At 49.8% G+C, this 17686-nt stretch overlaps 1 protein-coding gene across 4 annotated transcripts in view; it reads right to left on the bottom strand.

Moving 5' to 3' along the window:
- The window catches only part of LOC100490503 (phospholipid-transporting ATPase ID), a 48735-nt gene that overhangs the window by 8475 nt on the left and 22574 nt on the right, over positions 1-17686 (bottom strand). For all 4 annotated transcript variants that reach the window (XM_031894981.1, XM_012966648.3, XM_004910331.4 and 1 more), the window contains exons 3-16: positions 12896-12954; positions 8237-8350; positions 7698-7796; positions 7427-7488; positions 5320-5392; positions 4719-4789; positions 4386-4468; positions 3613-3771; positions 3101-3189; positions 2636-2832; positions 2100-2308; positions 1978-2021; positions 1703-1868; positions 1253-1441 (exon numbers count right to left, since the gene is read on the bottom strand). In XM_031894981.1, coding sequence (XP_031750841.1) covers positions 1253-1441; positions 1703-1868; positions 1978-2021; positions 2100-2308; positions 2636-2832; positions 3101-3189; positions 3613-3771; positions 4386-4468; positions 4719-4789; positions 5320-5392; positions 7427-7488; positions 7698-7796; positions 8237-8350; positions 12896-12954 — 1614 coding nt within the window. The remainder of the gene's footprint in view (positions 1-1252; positions 1442-1702; positions 1869-1977; positions 2022-2099; positions 2309-2635; positions 2833-3100; positions 3190-3612; positions 3772-4385; positions 4469-4718; positions 4790-5319; positions 5393-7426; positions 7489-7697; positions 7797-8236; positions 8351-12895; positions 12955-17686) is intronic.

Raw genomic sequence — 17686 nt, 5'->3', positions numbered from 1 at the left:
TCACAGACAAAGACCAATATCACATTTGGTGGAGTAAACGTTCGCATAAGAATATCTCTTCTGGGAAGGTCCCCACTAGATGTTGTGCTCTGTTGGTCTGACAATAGAGAGCAACCAACAAGCAAGACATTCCGAGAACCAGACAGTGGGCAATTACTGGGGGGGACAAGAGTCACTTTCCCAGACAGGGTGAGCGTGAAGGTCTTTGGTTTTATTCCAAGTAGACTTACTCATCACAAAGGCAATGGATGAATCAGCCCCTAACTTATCTCTTCCAACTACTATTTATGTTATAAGTTTGGTGGGGACCTCAGTATCTTGGGCGGTAACCAATCTGGAGGCAGGAAATACTTCCTTTAGCAGCAGAGATTATCTGAAACAGCAGCTTCTTCCCAGCTGCCTTCATTCCTCATTGTATCTGTAATGTTCCTGTGTTCACCCAAAATATTTATATGACTAAAAAATTAAATGAAAGACCTTCCAGTGGGTCAGAGTTCCTGGACAAGAGAACCAACAATGGCTACCAGTCAGCAGCTTACTGTAAATAATGTCAAATGATGGCCTGATATCATTGGATGGGTTTGAAACGCCCATCGGGTGAGATCCCTTCCACCTATAGTTGGGTGGCCAAGTCAGGCAAAGAGCTACTTAAATGTCAATATGATCAAAAATACAGACCTTCTATGTATGTTCAGCTGCAACTGGCCGTATAATAATAGATTAAATGTAACAATAAATGTTTTGTATGGACTTTCTTTTATAAAGAATATCTCTTCTATGTAAAATAATGGTTATCCTTCATCTGATTTGGCCAAATGAAATATTTATCCCACCATTTGGTAAACAGGGGTCACTCATTCACTTCAACTGTTGGATGAGGTTTCCTTCAGAGCATTCATGGCCAATTCCCTTAATATAAACCCAAAAATGGAGATAAACAAGCCACGCTATGCAGATCTATCAAATTGGAGGGTAATACAAGCTGTAGACCATGGTGCTCAGGATATTAGTGGGATAGCCAGATACAGTGTTAGTGCCCCAGGAGATAATACTGGGAGTGATGTTAGAGATACTGAGGGAAAGTTCTGGTCAGAGAGAAAAAAAGGCTTGAGAGAAGAGGTGGCGTGAAAAAGATGGAGGTTCAGTGATGAGTAGAAGATACATCCAGAGAAGAAGCGAAAGGTTTGATGGGTACAGTAGAACGCAAGGCAGTGTAGAGAGAGGAATCTGCTCTTCTGGGTTGGATTCTCACCAATCACAGACATCCTCTTGCGCTCGTTGTTGAAGTCCAGGATGGCCTGCAGCTCATACACTTTGGTCTCTCCCATCTCCACCACTGTGATAGTCTCTGGTGTGCGGGTGCGAAAAACAAATCCAAAGTTCCTGGCAGCTGTGACCAGGGCTCCTTCATCTGGAGACTGGGCCTGATAGACCAGCTCACCTGGGGGTAGGACCAATAGTCAGAGGAAGGTGAAGGAACCATTAGCGTTACTGGGTCCTACACCACTGAAGAGTACCTATGTGTTGCCTGAGAGCTTTGGGTTGTTAATAATACTACAAGGACCTGCATGGGGTCATCTTATTACACACCCTGGGCAGAGGTGGCTCAGTCTGAAGTTGAAGGCCTGACAGAAGGCTTTATTTTAGCAATCCACTAGCCCATGTGTAACTTGCCCCTTTTCATGCCCCATCCCCCACTCACCGGGTTTCTTTTCCTCCGACATTGCGGTGTGGCACAAGGCAAGCAGGCGGAAGAACTCGTGAGTTGCGGGTTCTCCCAATTTCACAGATTCCACCAAACGATGATCATGGAAGGAAAACTTTGGATCGGCCAGTGGGTTGAAGGAAAAATCCACCTTCTCTGTGTGCTGAAAGGGAATTCCCTGCTCTTTATACTCATATCCCTTTGTTTCACTTAGAATTTCTTGAAATTATTAACCAACTATTCAAAATGCCACATTTACAAAGAGAATGTACCTCGTTAATCTCCAGTCTGTTTCCCGCGTAGTCATAAACATCTCCTGAAAGAGCAACAAGAGCTGTCAGTTTACCATGTTCTTACAATGAATAGCGCCCCCAAACTGTGTGCCGGGACCTACCATACGAGTTTCCATTGATGGAGCATTTGTTGAAAGTCATGATGTTCTGGGTGAGAGTGCCGGTCTTATCGGAGAAGATGTACTTGATCTGACCAAGTTCCTCGTTGAGGGTGGTGGTACGAGCCTCGGCCGGGGTGTCCTTTTTAGGGTAGTACATTTTACGGTCCCAGTTGATGTAGTAGCTGTTGCCCAGTCGTATGATCTCAACACTGAAGGGTCATAAGAGGAGGGAGAGGTGATGGCAAACCAATGAGTACATATGTAAGGGCAAAGGGTCTTTACTAGAATTTTTGGGGGATACCCAATTTCTCCAACCCAATTGTAGGCAAACTTGGCCTGAACCAAATGCTTGGCAAATGTTTTGATCACCAAGGGACCCCATGTAAACAGGCTGGGCCCACACCCTTCAGGCTTTCCAACCTAACTTCCAAACTGACGAAGCCCCGATCCTTGATTGAGGAGGGCAATTGTTTTGGTCCCATACACAAGCAGGTAGGTTCTTCTGAAAATAAACAAAGCCACATACATTCCATTACCTGACATAGAGAGAGATTGGCACCACAGTGTTCAGGATGATGACGTAGGACCAGAACATCAGAAACCCAGAGAAGGCTGCGTTGGTCACACCTTCAGCCCACGGGAGGTAGACCTGGAAGTAGTAGCCTTGATTTGACTCCCAAATGCCATTCCCTATGGCCAAAATGATGCACATGGCAGCCAGGAATACGAATATCTGGGCACAGACAACACAATGGAATGAGGTTAATAATACCATGACCATAATAATAAGAGCAGATATTGTGATGATGATGTCTGCCCAATTCCTCATATAACAGACAAAGCCTTCTCTATGGTTCAGGTCCCTGGGGACAAGCCATTTCAGTGAGGCCATTTTTGTCTCAAATCCATTTGCGTTCGATCACTGGATATTATATGCGGAAATATAGCTGGTACCCACCCTCCCCTGTACTGATGTCTTGCCAATGACTGATTGTACTCACCCACAGAACCAGGATATTCATGAGTCGGTCTATGCTGGTCCGTTTCAGGGTGGATTTGCCACTGTTCTGCATGAGTTTAGTGTCAGGGCCTGGTTTGAAATTTAAAAATGGATCAAGTAAGCAAAAGGTCCAGCCTTATTCCAACAATAGTCCCACATATCTCCTGATTCCCACTAGTAATCCTCCTCCAGACCTGTGAATATGACCAAATCCCCTCATCTCCACTCAATGTTCTCCTTCTCTGGAGTAATGAATATCACCAACACTACTAAATAGATCTCTTGGACCTTCCACAAATCCCCTAAATTCACCCTTCTCCTGACCTGTAAATATGACCAAATCCCCTCATCTCCACTCAATGTTCTCCTTCTCTGGAGTAATGAATATCACCATGCCAGAACACTACTAAATAGGTCTCACCCATGAACATTCCACAAATCCCCTGAATTCACCCCTCTAATGACCTGTGAATATGACCAAATCCCCTCATCTCCACTCAATGTTCTCCTGACCTGCGAATATCACCATGCCAAAGCACCAGTCCGTGTTCCGTAGTGTGCAGCCGCGGAGAAGGATCTTCCCATTGTCCAGGGAGTATTTTTCCCCTTGGTACGTCAGGGTCCCAGTGAAGGTGTCCAGCTTGTTATTTGGAGCCTCGCACACAACCTCCCCTTAAGGCAGAAGAAGTCAAAGTGAGCACAGTACCATGTTATTGTACCCGTCAGTGTTGGTGCCCTCGTGCCACCATGGATGGGATGTCCCACCAGCTTTCTAGACTCCTGTATTCTCCCTGCCCATAAACAGGGTTTGTTATTTTTCCTTTTAACCTACTCTTCTAAATCACAAACCAAATTCCTGACACATCCCTAATCCTAGCCGATCTCATCTTTTGTTTTATTAACTCATAGCCCCCTCTGTCCAGCCCTAATGTTATCTGCTCACTGCAACCCAACTGAGCTGTGCCACCAACTGCACCAACTACTCCTGGGCTGCTCTATGTCCCTAACTGACTAATCACCAGTGGATAATTGCCCACTATCTCCATAGCAGTAACCATGAATTCTGTGCTAGGTACATCAATGGTGGTCTATACAGATCTATAGGCACATGGTGGCACGTGGTGGCACCACACCCCTAAGGCATTAGGTTTATGCCCATGGCTACCCCAGGGTTAGTCCATTATAGCAGTGAGTTCTGCTGGCAGCAAGGCCTGAGGGGCTGAGAGTCGGACACCCCAGCATTAGTGTAACAGGGACTGAGACTGTAAGTCAAGTGATAAACCAACCATCAAACCGCGAGAGCTGCTCCAGGTCTTCTCCCAGGTCCCCGGTCACAGTCAGCGACTGCTTCACTTTCAGGTTGGTTTCCCTGAAACAAGAGACATGTGTATATATAAATATACTGGGCACGGGGGATACTGTACCCACTGGATATACGTACATAACCGGCAGGGGACAGATGAATGGAGAGTTAGAAAAGTCATGGAGGGGTTAAAAAGAGTGCAGAGATTGAATTAAAGAGACAACTGCTGGGGCATAGAAGAAGGGGTGTGAGACAGACGCAGAGGGGCCAGAGAGAGAGAGAGAGTCTTTACCTACAGGCTAAACACGAGACTTACCCATCCAGCTCCGCTGTCTCTATGTAGATCAGCCCATTGGGTTCACTGCTGGACAGTAGCAGCAGATCTGCCTAAACACAAGACATCCATGAAACAGCAGTAGGAACGGGCCCTTCTATTCCCCATTGGCTAAACCTAAGGGAAAGTTGGCCATTGGCCATTAGTATATCATGTTACAGAGTGGGAGGCTGCTGCACACCAGTACTGGCCAACTGTAATACAGCAGCTCTTGCCGAGGGTACAGGGAGTCCCAATGCAATAACAAAAGGGGCACAGGATAGGCACTCCAGCTCTACAGCAGATATATAGGGTGTCATTTTATAGTATATATAGTATAGTATATCTATATTGCCCTATTGAGTCAGTTCCCAACCAATGAAACAATCACAGAGGTTTATACTGACTGTTCCTGTCCGTAATTAAGAAAATACTCCCATGAGTAGATCCCCAACCAATGAAAGGAAGGGAAAGACCATTATACAGGATATCCCTCCCCTCTGGCAGTTCTCAGCCAATGAAATAAGGACACTTTCCCTATGGATCTGCCTGGGGGCCGCACTATACCAACTCTCTGCTTTTCTGCCATTGGGCACAGACTCACCGTGACAAAGTTGTTATTCTCCAGCTTTATGATGTCCCCCACTTGAATGTTCATCCATTTTTCATTCGTAAACCTACAGGGAACAGGAACATGTGAGAGTTACACATTGTGCCAAGAAATGGCCGCTGGCACCCAAACACTGCTGGATGGATACCAATCTCCCCCGGGTAAGGGAATCCAATCTCCCTCTGCTTTCAGCTAACCTATTGTTTCTCCTACTCACATGTAACTGGAGGAGTCCCAAGCCGGACTTGGATTTCTTACTATTGAGTGCTATTCTGATACCTACTGGGAGCTGCTATCTTGCTCCCTTCCCATTGTTCTGCTGATCGGCTGCTGGGGGGGAGGGGGGGGATATCACTCCAACTTGCAGCGCAGCAGTAAAGTGTGCCTGAGTCTGAGTTTTCAGCCAGCGCTACACATTAGAACTGCTTTCAGCTAACCTATTGTTTCTCCTACTCCCATGTAACTGGAGGAGTCCCAAGCCGGACTTGGATTTCTTACTATTGAGTGCTATTCTGATACCTACTGGGAGCTGCTATCTTGCTCCCTTCCCATTGTTCTGCTGATTGGCTGCTGGGGGTGAGGGGGGGGGGATATCACTCCAACTTGCAGCGCAGCAGTAAAGTGTGCCTGAGTCGTGATTGTTTCTCCTACTCAATGTTATCTCCCAAGTCCCGCCACGTCTCTTACTTGGGTGCTATTCTCATATCTACCACTAGGTGGGGCATGGGAGCATTTCTGCCAATGAGTTTGTTCTGAGCTGAAACCTTCCCCAGCCTTCGGGACACCTGCTTTTTTTTTGGGCAGTTATGGGACAGGGTATTTTAGTTGCCAGGGAAGCACCTGAACCCCCCCCCCCCCCATGCTGCCTGACACAGCAAGTACTGTTGGTACCTGTCCTAAGCACATTAGAGAAGTTTAATAACCCCCCTGTGCAAAAAGTGTAAGCCATTAGGGCTGTGGCACACAGGGCAGTTAAATCACCAGAGATCAGGGCAGCTAAAATACCCCATTAGCACTCATAATAATATTAAATGGAAACCACCCTGAGCGACTTACATGGGGCAATAAGAATCAGACCTACCCCCGTCACCCCTCCGTGTGCGGCAGCCTAGTGATGTGCGGGTCGGAAAAAATTCTACCCTAACCTGCTCTCTAGCTACCCTTGCCCGACCCAGTCTGCTGAGCTGCGTCCTCCATCAGTGGCGGGGTGGGGCAGGCGTGCACCTATAATTAGTGGCTGTCCGCGGCAGAAGAGGGGCACAGTTAGTTGGCACGGGTGGCAGGGAAAGCTTGGTCCACACCCACCCATGACCTGCATATTTGCTGTGGGTGTCGGGCCAAAGCCAAATGACCGGCCAACAGATGCCGTGACCGACAGACAGACAGAGGGGCATTTAACTATCTCTGATCCTTCCTGACATCATTGGCAGTTGCCCTATGTGCTGTAGCCCTTAGGGCAATGACAGACGGGCACTTTGTCACCCACAGATTTCTTGCTACCCGCGGGCAACAGAATACCTGGAAATACCCTTTTACGTCACTGCATGAAATTATTCCTAAAGGTCCCCATACACTGGCAGATCCGCTTGCTTGATGATCTTCTCCTGATATCCCCCACCTACGGGTGGGTGATATTGGGAGAATCCAGGGTAATTTGATCGCTTGGCGGGTATAGGTAAAGTCGGTCTGGGGACTGAATCAATGAGCCAATGCGGTCCCGGATCCGACTAGATTTGCTAACCTGCCCGATCGAGATCTGCCCGATTTCAGTGCCCATACATGGGCCGATTAGCTGCTGAATCAGTCCAAGGGACCCATATCGGCAACTACTATTGGCCTGTGTATGGGGACCTTCATTCATTTTTGCACAATTATGTGAGAAGTTGGTTCTATTCAGGTACTCTGTTGCCCGAGGGTATGAAGATATCTCGAAGGTAACAAAGTGCCCAGTCTGCCATTGTCACTTATAGCTGCAAATCTGCTGGAAATACCCCCCCCCCCCCCCCACAAGGCATTTTCCCACAAATAAGTCATGTTTTACCCAAGTGACCCAAAGTGAGAGTGAGCTCAGTTGCCCCAATATGAATATCTCGGTACTTACTGGCCATTGCTGAGCACTTGCACCGTTCGGTTGTTGACCTGATTGTCGCTTTTGTGCCGATACTGGAACGAGAGAGAGAACGGGTTCATATAATTGCCACCGGCTACTCATTATTTTGCCCCCACTGATCCCCCCCTACTGGGGCCCCAGTGCAAGGCTTCACCCACTGAGACCTGATCCCTATGATACGGTAACTGGTTTTATTGAGTATCGATCCCTGTCTCATTAATAACCGTAGCGCCGGATGTGGCGCAGCCGGAATGGCACTTACATAGTCGTCGGTGGCATCTTTCACGGCAGATACGGCCAATACCAGCACGAGGGGCACGACTGTAGTGAACCAGGAAAGGGAGGAGACCTGCGGGATGAGCTGTGAGGGAAAGAGAGAGATATTGGGGTGTCGCTATATTACTTGGTCATTGCTAACACCCTGGGGGCCCCTTAAACATGTACAAATATACAATTACAGACCTGCTGACCGGTTGCTATGAGGTTACTGGAGTAGTAGCAACATTTGCACTTACATTGCCCCCCTTTGTATCCGGCAGTTACAGAAATGGCTACTAAATGTTATTTTCATAGTCACAACAACATGTGGGCAAGTCAGGCCCCCCAGTCACTCACTGTTACTCCCACTCAGTCATTTATACGGAGAACCTTTCACTAAATATAATTAGTTCTATTGCCCAACAGCTTCTCTTCCTGTCACTGCCCAACAGCAAAGTTACACTTCCCCTTCACTTGGATACAAACTGCCCCGTTTGCCCCGTTTGCCCCAGTAAGGAGAGGAGGAGGCGGCTGGACCATTACCTGTAGGATGAGTAAGAAGACAAAGTAGGCATTGGCCACTCGCTGGAACTGCTCAAAGAGGTTCAGGGGCAGGAAGGTGAAGATATTGTACTTGCAGGTCTTGATTGCGTTCGTCTAAAAACAAAAACATTTCCTTTCAATCAGTGAATTAGGGTCACAGTTATTTTTAGGGACTGAGAAAATGAAATGCTGTTAGTGACCGGGGTGCTATTATCCCCACTGCTATATTGGTGTCTCTGTATTATTATCCCCTATAATAACAGTGGGGGTAGGAAGTCTATAGTAGCGGGGGGGGGGGGCTGTTGGTTCCATAGTGTTCAGTGACAATAGCAATGCAGGTGTCTCAGTGCCGCCCCTCACTTATTCATTTATTCTCAGTATCCGACACCGGGAGCAGTGACTCCCAAACTTGGCTCATTACACAAGTGCTGAATCGGTGACCAACAAATTGCAACATTCCCAGGTCTCACTCTGCAATAACCGTCTCACCCACGGCTCTCTGGGAACCCCCCCCCCCCCCCCCACGGCTCTCTGGGAACTACCCCCCCCTCCCCCCATGGCTCTCTGGGAACTAACCCCCCCCCCCACGGCTCTCTGGGAACTACCCCCCCCCCACGGCTCTCTGGGAACTACCCCCCCCAGCTACATATGGGATTCCTGCCCCTCTTAGTACAGTAGCCATAGAACCAGGGCACTAGGCAAGATGTGGGTAGTGGGGCAAGTTAGTACCAGGATAACATGGAGACAGTAGGGCAAGATGGGGACATTAGGGCAAGATGGAGACAGTAGGGCAAGATGGAGACAGTAGGACAAGATGGAGACAGTAGGGCAAGATGGAGACAGTAGGGCAAGATGGGGACAGTAGGACAAGATGGAAACAGTAGGGAAAGATGGAGACAGTAGGGCAAGATGGAGACAGTAGGGCAAGATGGGGACAGTATGGCAAGATGGAGACAGTAGGACAAGATGGAGACAGTAGGACAAGATGGAGACAGTAGGGCAAGATGGAGACAGTAGGGCAAGATGGAGACAGTAGGGCAAGATGGAGACAGTAGGGCAAGATGGGGACAGTAGGACAAGATGGAGACAGTAGGGAAAGATGGAGACAGTAGGGCAAGATGGAGACAGTAGGACAAGATGGAGACAATACGGCAAGATGGAGACAGTAGAACACGATTGAGACAGCAGGGAAGGATGGAGGCAGTAGAACAAGATGGAGACAGTAGAACAAGATGGAGACAGTAGGACAAGATGGGGACAGTAGGGCAAGATGGAGACAGTAGGGAAAGATGGAGACAATAGGACCAGATGGAGACAGTAGGGCAAGATGGAGACAGTAGGACAAGATGGAGACAGTAGGGCAAGATAGAGACAGTAGGGAAAGATGGAGACAATAGGACCAGATGGAGACAGTAGGGCAAGATGGAGACAGTAGGACAAGATGGAGACAGTAGGACAAGATGGAGACAGTAGGGCAAGATGGAGACAGTAGGACAAGATGGAGACAGTAGGGCAAGATGGAGACAGTAGGACAAGATGGAGACAGTAGGGCAAGATGGAGACAGTAGGGCAAGATGGAGACAGTAGGGCAAGATGGAGACAGTAGGACAAGATGGAGACAATAGGGCACGTTAGTGATAGTAAGAACACGATTGAGACAGCAGGAAAGGATGGAGGCAGTAGAACAAGATGGAGACAGTAGGACAAGATGGGGACAGTAGGGCAAGATGGAGACAGTAGGGAAAGATGGAGACAATAGGAGCAGATGGAGACAGTAGGGCAAGATGGAGACAGTAGGACAAGATGGAGACAGTAGGGCAAGATGGAGACAGTAGGACAAGATGGAGACAGTAGGGCAAGATGGAGACAGTAGGACAAGATGGAGACAGTAGGGCAAGATGGAGACAGTAGAGCAAGATGGAGACAGTAGGACAAGATGGAGACAATACGGCAAGATGAAGACAGTAGAACACGATTGAGACAGCAGGGAAGGATGGAGACAGTAGGGAAAGATGGAGACAGTAGGGAAAGATGGAGACAATAGGACCAGATGGAGACAGTAGGGCAAGATGGAGACAGTAGGGCAAGATGGAGACAGTAGGGAAAGATGGAGACAATAGGACCAGATGGAGACAGTAGGGCAAGATGGAGACAGTAGGACAAGATGGAGACAGTAGGGCAAGATGGAGACAGTAGGGAAAGATGGAGACAATAGGACCAGATGGAGACAGTAGCGCAAGATGGAGACAGTAGGACAAGATGGAGACAGTAGGACAAGATGAAGACAGTAGGACAAGATGGAGACAGTAGGGAAAGATGGAGACAATAGGACCAGATGGAGACAGTAGGGCAAGATGGAGACAGTAGGACAAGATGGAGACAGTAGGGCAAGATGGAGACAGTAGGACAAGATGGAGACAGTAGGGCAAGATGGAGACAGTAGGGCAAGATGGAGACAGTAGGACAAGATGGAGACAGTAGGGCAAGATGGAGACAGTAAGGCAAGATGGAGACAGTAGTGCAAGATGGAGACAGTAGGACAAGATGGAGACAGTAGGACAAGATGGAGACAGTAGGGCAAGATGGAGACAGTAGGACAAGATGGAGACAATAGGACCAGATGGAGACAATAGGGCAAGATTGATACAGTAGGGCAAGATGGAGACAGTAGGGCAAGATGGAGACAGTAGGGCAAGATTGACACAGTAGGGCAAGATGAAGACAGTAGGGCAAGATGAAGACAGTAGGACAAGATGGAGACAGTAGGGCAAGATGGAGACAGCAGAACAAGATGGAGACAGCAGAACAAGATGGAGACGGAACGGCAAGATGGAAACAATCTAAGATGGGGACAGTAGAGCTACAATAGTGACGGTATTGCTTTACATCATTGCCCAACCTGCTGCTTTTCCGGGTGCAGCTTACAATATCTCAAGGTCCAACAGGGTTGTATCACTGACTGAAAAGACTCCATTGCCTCCATCTTGCCCGACTGTCTCCATCTTGTCCTACTGTCTCCATCTTGCCCTACTGTCTCCATCTTGTCCTACTGTCTCCATCTTGTCCTACTGTCTCCATCTTGCCCTACTGTCTCCATCTTGTCATACTGTCTCCATCTTGTCCTACTGTCTCCATCTTGTCCTACTGTCTCCATCTTGTCCTACTGTCTCCATCTTGTCCTACTGTCTCCATCTTATCCTACTGTCCCCATCTTGCCCTACTGCCTCCATCTTGTCCTACTGTCCCCATCTTGCCCTACTGCCTCCATCTTGTCCTACTGTCCCCATCTTGCCCTACAGGTGCCATATTGCCCTGGTGTTAACTTACCCCACTGCCTACATCTTGCCTTACTAGAGACAACCCTGGCCATACGGCTACAGTACTAAGAGGGCAAGTGCCAGTGGTTATTCTGCTTCCTGGCACGGTATATTCAGTATGGAAGCTGCGCTGGGCGGGAGGGAAGCAGCAGTTCTGTAACCGGCTCAGGAGTCAGAAGTAACGAGTGTCACAACCGCGACTCCTGTCAGTTCACAGACGTGTCACGTGGGAGAGAGAGATTGTGACATTGTGGTTTGTTGCACAACGCGGCCCCCAGTAACACAACACGCACAGTGGGAATGGGCTCTGAGTCTCTATAACAATCGCACTCCCAGCACCCACAGTAACCTCCTATTCCTCCTCAGTCTTTAAAGGGGATACAAACCCTGCTGTACCGTCACTCTCCAACGTGTCATTCAATTCATTCCCGGGGTCAGTGACCCCGACACCCAGAAAGCAGGAGACAAGTCAAGTCCTGTTGTGCCAATTCTTTCCCTATTATAAAGTTAGGGGGGCCCCAAAGAATCTGAGGGTGTGTGTCCCCTTAAAATTAGTTGCCTCCTGATTGGACTCTTAACCCTTCAAAGGGGTAGTTCACCTTTAAATTAATACAACAAATTGCAATTGGTATTCATTTTTTATTTTGTATGGTTTTTCAGTTATTTAGCTTTTTGTTCAACAGCTCTCTGTTTGGTGTTTTAGCAGCTGGTTGCTAGGGTCTTATTTACCTTAGCAACCAGGCAGTGGTTTAAAGGGGAGATGGGAATATGAATAGGGGAGGGGCTGAATAGAAAGATAAGGAATAAAAAGTAACAATAACAATAAAACTGGAGCCTCACAGAGCAATAGGGTTTGGCTGCCGGGGTCAGTGACCCCCATTTGACAGCTGCAAAGAGACAGAAGCAAATAATTAAAGAACTATACAAAATAAATAATGAAACCAGTTCATATGAGGCAAAAAGTTACTCATTCAGGGGACAGAGGGATGTGAGATAAATATAAAGCCTCAGATCCTGTCATAATTATTATCCAGTCACTGACAGGTTGCTAATGTTTGGCACCCTAGCAACCAGAGCTTGTGTTCAAAAAATTAAAAAAAAATCCAAAGGATAAATAAAGACAAAATATCACAGTTTGCATCATATTAAAGGTGAACTTTCCCTTTAACCTTGGCAGAGAGACCCTGTGGGGTGGGGTATTGGGTTTAGGTTTGCCCGGGGCAGATAAGAATGGTCTGTAATATACCCCAGGATGCCCCAGAATGCACTGGGATTGGCTCCATAATGGACCAATCAGCACACTGTATTGCCGCTGCCATTGCCTCCCAGCCAATCACCTTACCGCATACTTGAATTTCAGGTTGTAGTCCCGGTCATTCGCCCGCAGACGCCGCTCCTTTTCTGGGGGAACAAACAGAGACTGAGATATTATAGAAAGTGCTACAGGGATTTGCCCTAAAGGGGCAAAATTCTTCAACCCTTATGTAATAAAAGGCACTAAGTTTGCCCAGGAGCAGTTACCCATAGCAACCAATCAGCAGGTTGCATTTCTGTTTCTGTTTAAAAGCAAACATCTTATTGGTTGCTATGGGTTACTGCTCCTGGGCAAACTTAGTGCCTTTTATAACATATGGGGTAAGTGCTCTAGGTGCCCAGGGCAGGGGTAAATGAGCTTTATGTGCAGTTACACACACCCTTATATATAAACAACTGTCAGTTCTGACTGCGCACAAAATATATCGGCACATCCGCCTCTTCCTGCCTAAAGGGCAATAAAGGGAGAAATCCATTTAACTTGTCCTTGGGCAACGGGAATAATGATATTAGGAGAAACAATTGGGCCCTTCCTGAGAGTTGTACTGAGTCGGACCCATGAAACACCTCGAGCAGAGCATATTCTGGCGGGAACGGCCCAGACTGGCATTGTCACTACGTTCCCACGGGAGAGCGAAACTTGGCCCCATGTCAGACCATAGCTCCGTGCCCAGGCTACGCCCATTCCCCCCAGGGGCACGCAGGGGCACACAGGGGCACATAGGGACACATAGGGGCACACAGGGGCAAACAGGGGCACATAGGGGCACACAGGGGAAAACAGGGGAAAACAGGGACAAACAGGGGCACACAGGGGCACACAGGGGAAAACATGGACACACAGGGGCACACAGGGGAAAACAGGGACAAACAGGGACAAACAGGGGCACACAGGGGCACACAGGGGAAAACAGGGGAAAACAGGGACAAACAGGGGCACACAGGGGCACACAGGGGAAAACATGGACACACAGGGGCACACAGGGGCAAACAGGGACAAACAGGGACAAACAGGGGCACACAGGGGCACACAGGGGAAAACAGGGACACACAGGGGCACACAGGGGAAAACAGGGACACACAGGGGCACACAGGGGAAAACAGGGGAAAACAGGGACAAACAGGGACACACAGGGGCACATAGGGGCACACAGGGGAAAACAGGGACACACAGGGGCACATAGGGGCACACAGGGGAAAACAGGGACAAACAGGGGCACACAGGGGAAAACAGGGACACACAGGGGCACACAGGGGCACACAGGGGCACACAGGGGAAAACAGGGGAAAACAGGGACAAACAGGGACAAACAGGGGCACACAGGGGCACACAGGGGAAAACAGGGGAAAACAGGGACAAACAGGGGCACACAGGGGAAAACAGGGACACACAGGGGCACACAGGGGAAAACAGGGACAAACAGGGGCACACAGGGGAAAACAGGGACAAACAGGGGCACACAGGGGCACACAGGGGAAAACAGGGGAAAACAGGGACAAACAGGGACACACAGGGGCACATAGGGGCACACAGGGGAAAACAGGGACACACAGGGGCACATAGGGGCACACAGGGGAAAACAGGGACAAACAGGGGCACACAGGGGCACACAGGGGAAAACAGGGACAAACAGGGACACACAGGGGCACATAGAGGCACACAGGGGAAAACAGGGACACACAGGGGCACACAGGGGCACATAGGGGCACACAGGGGAAAACAGGGGAAAACAGGGACAAACAGGGACACACAGGGGCACACAGGGGAAAACAGGGGAAAACAGGGACACACAGGGGCACACAGGGGCACATAGGGGCACACAGGGGAAAACAGGGACAAACGGACAAACAGGGGCACACAGGGGAAAACAGGGGAAAACAGGGACAAACAGGGACACACAGGGGCACATAGGGGCACACAGGGGCACACAGGGGAAAACAGGGGAAAACAGGGACACACAGGGGAAAACAGGGGAAAACAGGGACAAACAGGGACACACAGGGGCACATAGGGGCACACAGGGGAAAACAGGGGAAAACAGGGACACACAGGGGCACACAGGGGAAAACAGGGGAAAACAGGGACACATAGGGGCACACAGGGGAAAACAGGGACACACAGGGGCACATAGGGGCACACAGGGGAAAACAGGGGAAAACAGGGACAAACAGGGACACACAGGGGCACACAGGGGAAAACAGGGGAAAACAGGGACAAACAGGGACACACAGGGGCACACAGGGGAAAACAGGGGAAAACAGGGACACACAGGGGCACACAGGGGCACACAGGGGCACATAGGGGCACACAGGGGAAAACAGGGGAAAACAGGGACACACAGGGGCACACAGGGGCACATAGGGGCACACAGGGGCACATAGGGGCACACAGGGGAAAACAGGGGAAAACAGGGACACACAGGGGCACACAGGGGCACATAGGGGCACATAGGGGCACATAGGGGCACACAGGGGCAAACAGGGACAAACAGGGGCACATAGGGGCACACAGGGGCGCACAGGGGAAAACAGGGACAAACAGGGGCACATAGGGGCACACAGGGGCACATAGGGGCACACAGGGGAAAACAGGGACAAACAGGGGCACACAGGGGAAAACAGGGACAAACAGGGGCACGCAGGGGCACATAGGGGCACACAGGGGAAAACAGGGACAAACAGGGGCACACAGGGGAAAACAGGGACAAACAGGGGCACGCAGGGGCACATAGGGGCACACAGGGGAAAACAGGGACAAACAGGGGCACACAGGGGCACACAGGGGAAAACAGGGACAAACAGGGGCACACAGGGGCACACAGGGGAAAACAGGGACAAACAGGGGCACGCAGGGGCACATAGGGGCACACAGGGGAAAACAGGGACAAACAGGGGCACATAGGGGCACACAGGGGAAAACAGGGACAAACAGGGGCACGCAGGGGCACATAGGGGCACACAGGGGAAAACAGGGACAAACAGGGGCACGCAGGGGCAACAATTCTCTGTGGGAACTGCCCCCGGCCCAGAGCGTTGTACCAACCGGTGCACCTTTAGCCACAATCTCCATTTCCCACACAAACAAATATGGATAAGGGTCAAAAATTGTCATATTAAAACCCAGACCCCCCACTGGCCCCCTTCACACCCCCCAGGGGCCCCCACTGAGCCTCCCTAACCCCCCGCAGGGGCCCTCGCCCAACGTCCTCCCCTGAGGGGAGAAACACCATCGCCTGGGGTGCACGGGCAAGGGTCAGATCTGGGCCACCAGTGCCCACTAGGGCCAGGGCCCCCCGGGTTTTTTCCCGGCCCAGTCCGACCCTGCCTCATACTCACTATCAATGCCCTGATCCGCTATGTGGGGATTCGGCCGAACCCTGAATCCTTCATGAACGTACATGAAAGGGTTAAAGAGAAGAGTGCGGCGAAAAATGTTCAACTTGTGTTTATGTGACAAAAAGTCACATGATTCCAAGGGTTCGGATTCGGTTTGGCCAGTCACATGGAACCAAATCTCGGCCGAATCCTGGATTCTGTGCACCCCCAGTATTTACACCCCTGAACTGTGTGGAATGGATAGCCAATCAGGATCCTGTGGGTGTGGCTCCACCGCAGTTGCTGGGATTTGTAGTTCAACTGGGTGACGTCAATGGAAAGATCCTGGGCCCCGGGAGGCGACTTGGCTTCGCTTATCAGGGAAAGAGGAGACCGGGGGAAACATTGGCTCCCGATTATCTACCCCCCCCCCCGGCCTGATACTGTGGCACCGACACTGAGACCTCCATCTTTATACTCAGGGACTTGTGTAAATATTTAACGTGGCCCCCAGAGCTGTATCCAGTGTTGGAAGGGGCCCCGTGAGTAACACAGACAGTGCCAGATACAGGCCGAGCCATGAGCGCTGTTTAAAGGGGAAGTTAAAACTAATAATAACTGACAGTAGGGCAAGATGGAGACAGTAGGGCAAGATGGAGACAGTAGGGCAAGATGGAGACAGTAGGGCAAGATGGGGACAGTAGGGCAAGATGGAGACAGTAGGGCAAGATGGGGACAGTAGGGCAAGATGGAGACAGTAGGACAAGATGGAGACAGTAGGACAAGATGGAGACAGTAGGGCAAGATGGAGACAGTAGGGCAAGATGGAGACAGTAGGGCAAGATGGAGACAGTAGGGCAAGATGGGGACAGTAGGGCAAGATGGGACAGTAGGGCAAGATGGGGACAGTAGGGCAAGATGGAGACAGTAGGACAAGATGGAGACAGTAGGGCAAGATGGAGACAGTAGGGCAAGATGGAGACAGTAGGGCAAGATGGGGACAGTAGGGCAAGATGGAGACAGTAGGACAAGATGGGGACAGTAGGGCAAGATGGAGACAGTAGGGCAAGATGGAGACAGTAGGGCAAGATGGAGACAGTAGGGCAAGATGGGGACAGTAGGGCAAGATGGAGACAGTAGGACAAGATGGAGACAGTAGGACAAGATGGAGACAGTAGGGCAAGATGGAGACAGTAGGGCAAGATGGAGACAGTAGGGCAAGATGGAGACAGAAGGGCAAGATGGAGACAGTAGGGCAAGATGGAGACAGAAGGGCAAGATGGAGACAGTAGGGCAAGATGGAGACAGAAGGGCAAGATGGAGACAGTAGGACAAGACAGTGCCAGACACAAGCAGTCTCTAAAGGGGCCTGCAGCATAGGCCAAGCCATGAGCGCTATTTAAAGGGGAAGTTATAACTAATAATAACTGAAGAAATTCGTCAGTTTTAGTCTTTCTCTTCTTCTGACTCTTCTATTCGTCCTATTCGCAGATTCTAGGGTATC

The sequence above is a fragment of the Xenopus tropicalis genome, chromosome 1 (assembly GCF_000004195.4).
Source record: "Xenopus tropicalis strain Nigerian chromosome 1, UCB_Xtro_10.0, whole genome shotgun sequence".
NCBI classification, from domain to species: domain Eukaryota; kingdom Metazoa; phylum Chordata; class Amphibia; order Anura; family Pipidae; genus Xenopus; species Xenopus tropicalis.
This window is presented reverse-complemented; position numbering and strand designations above follow the sequence as displayed.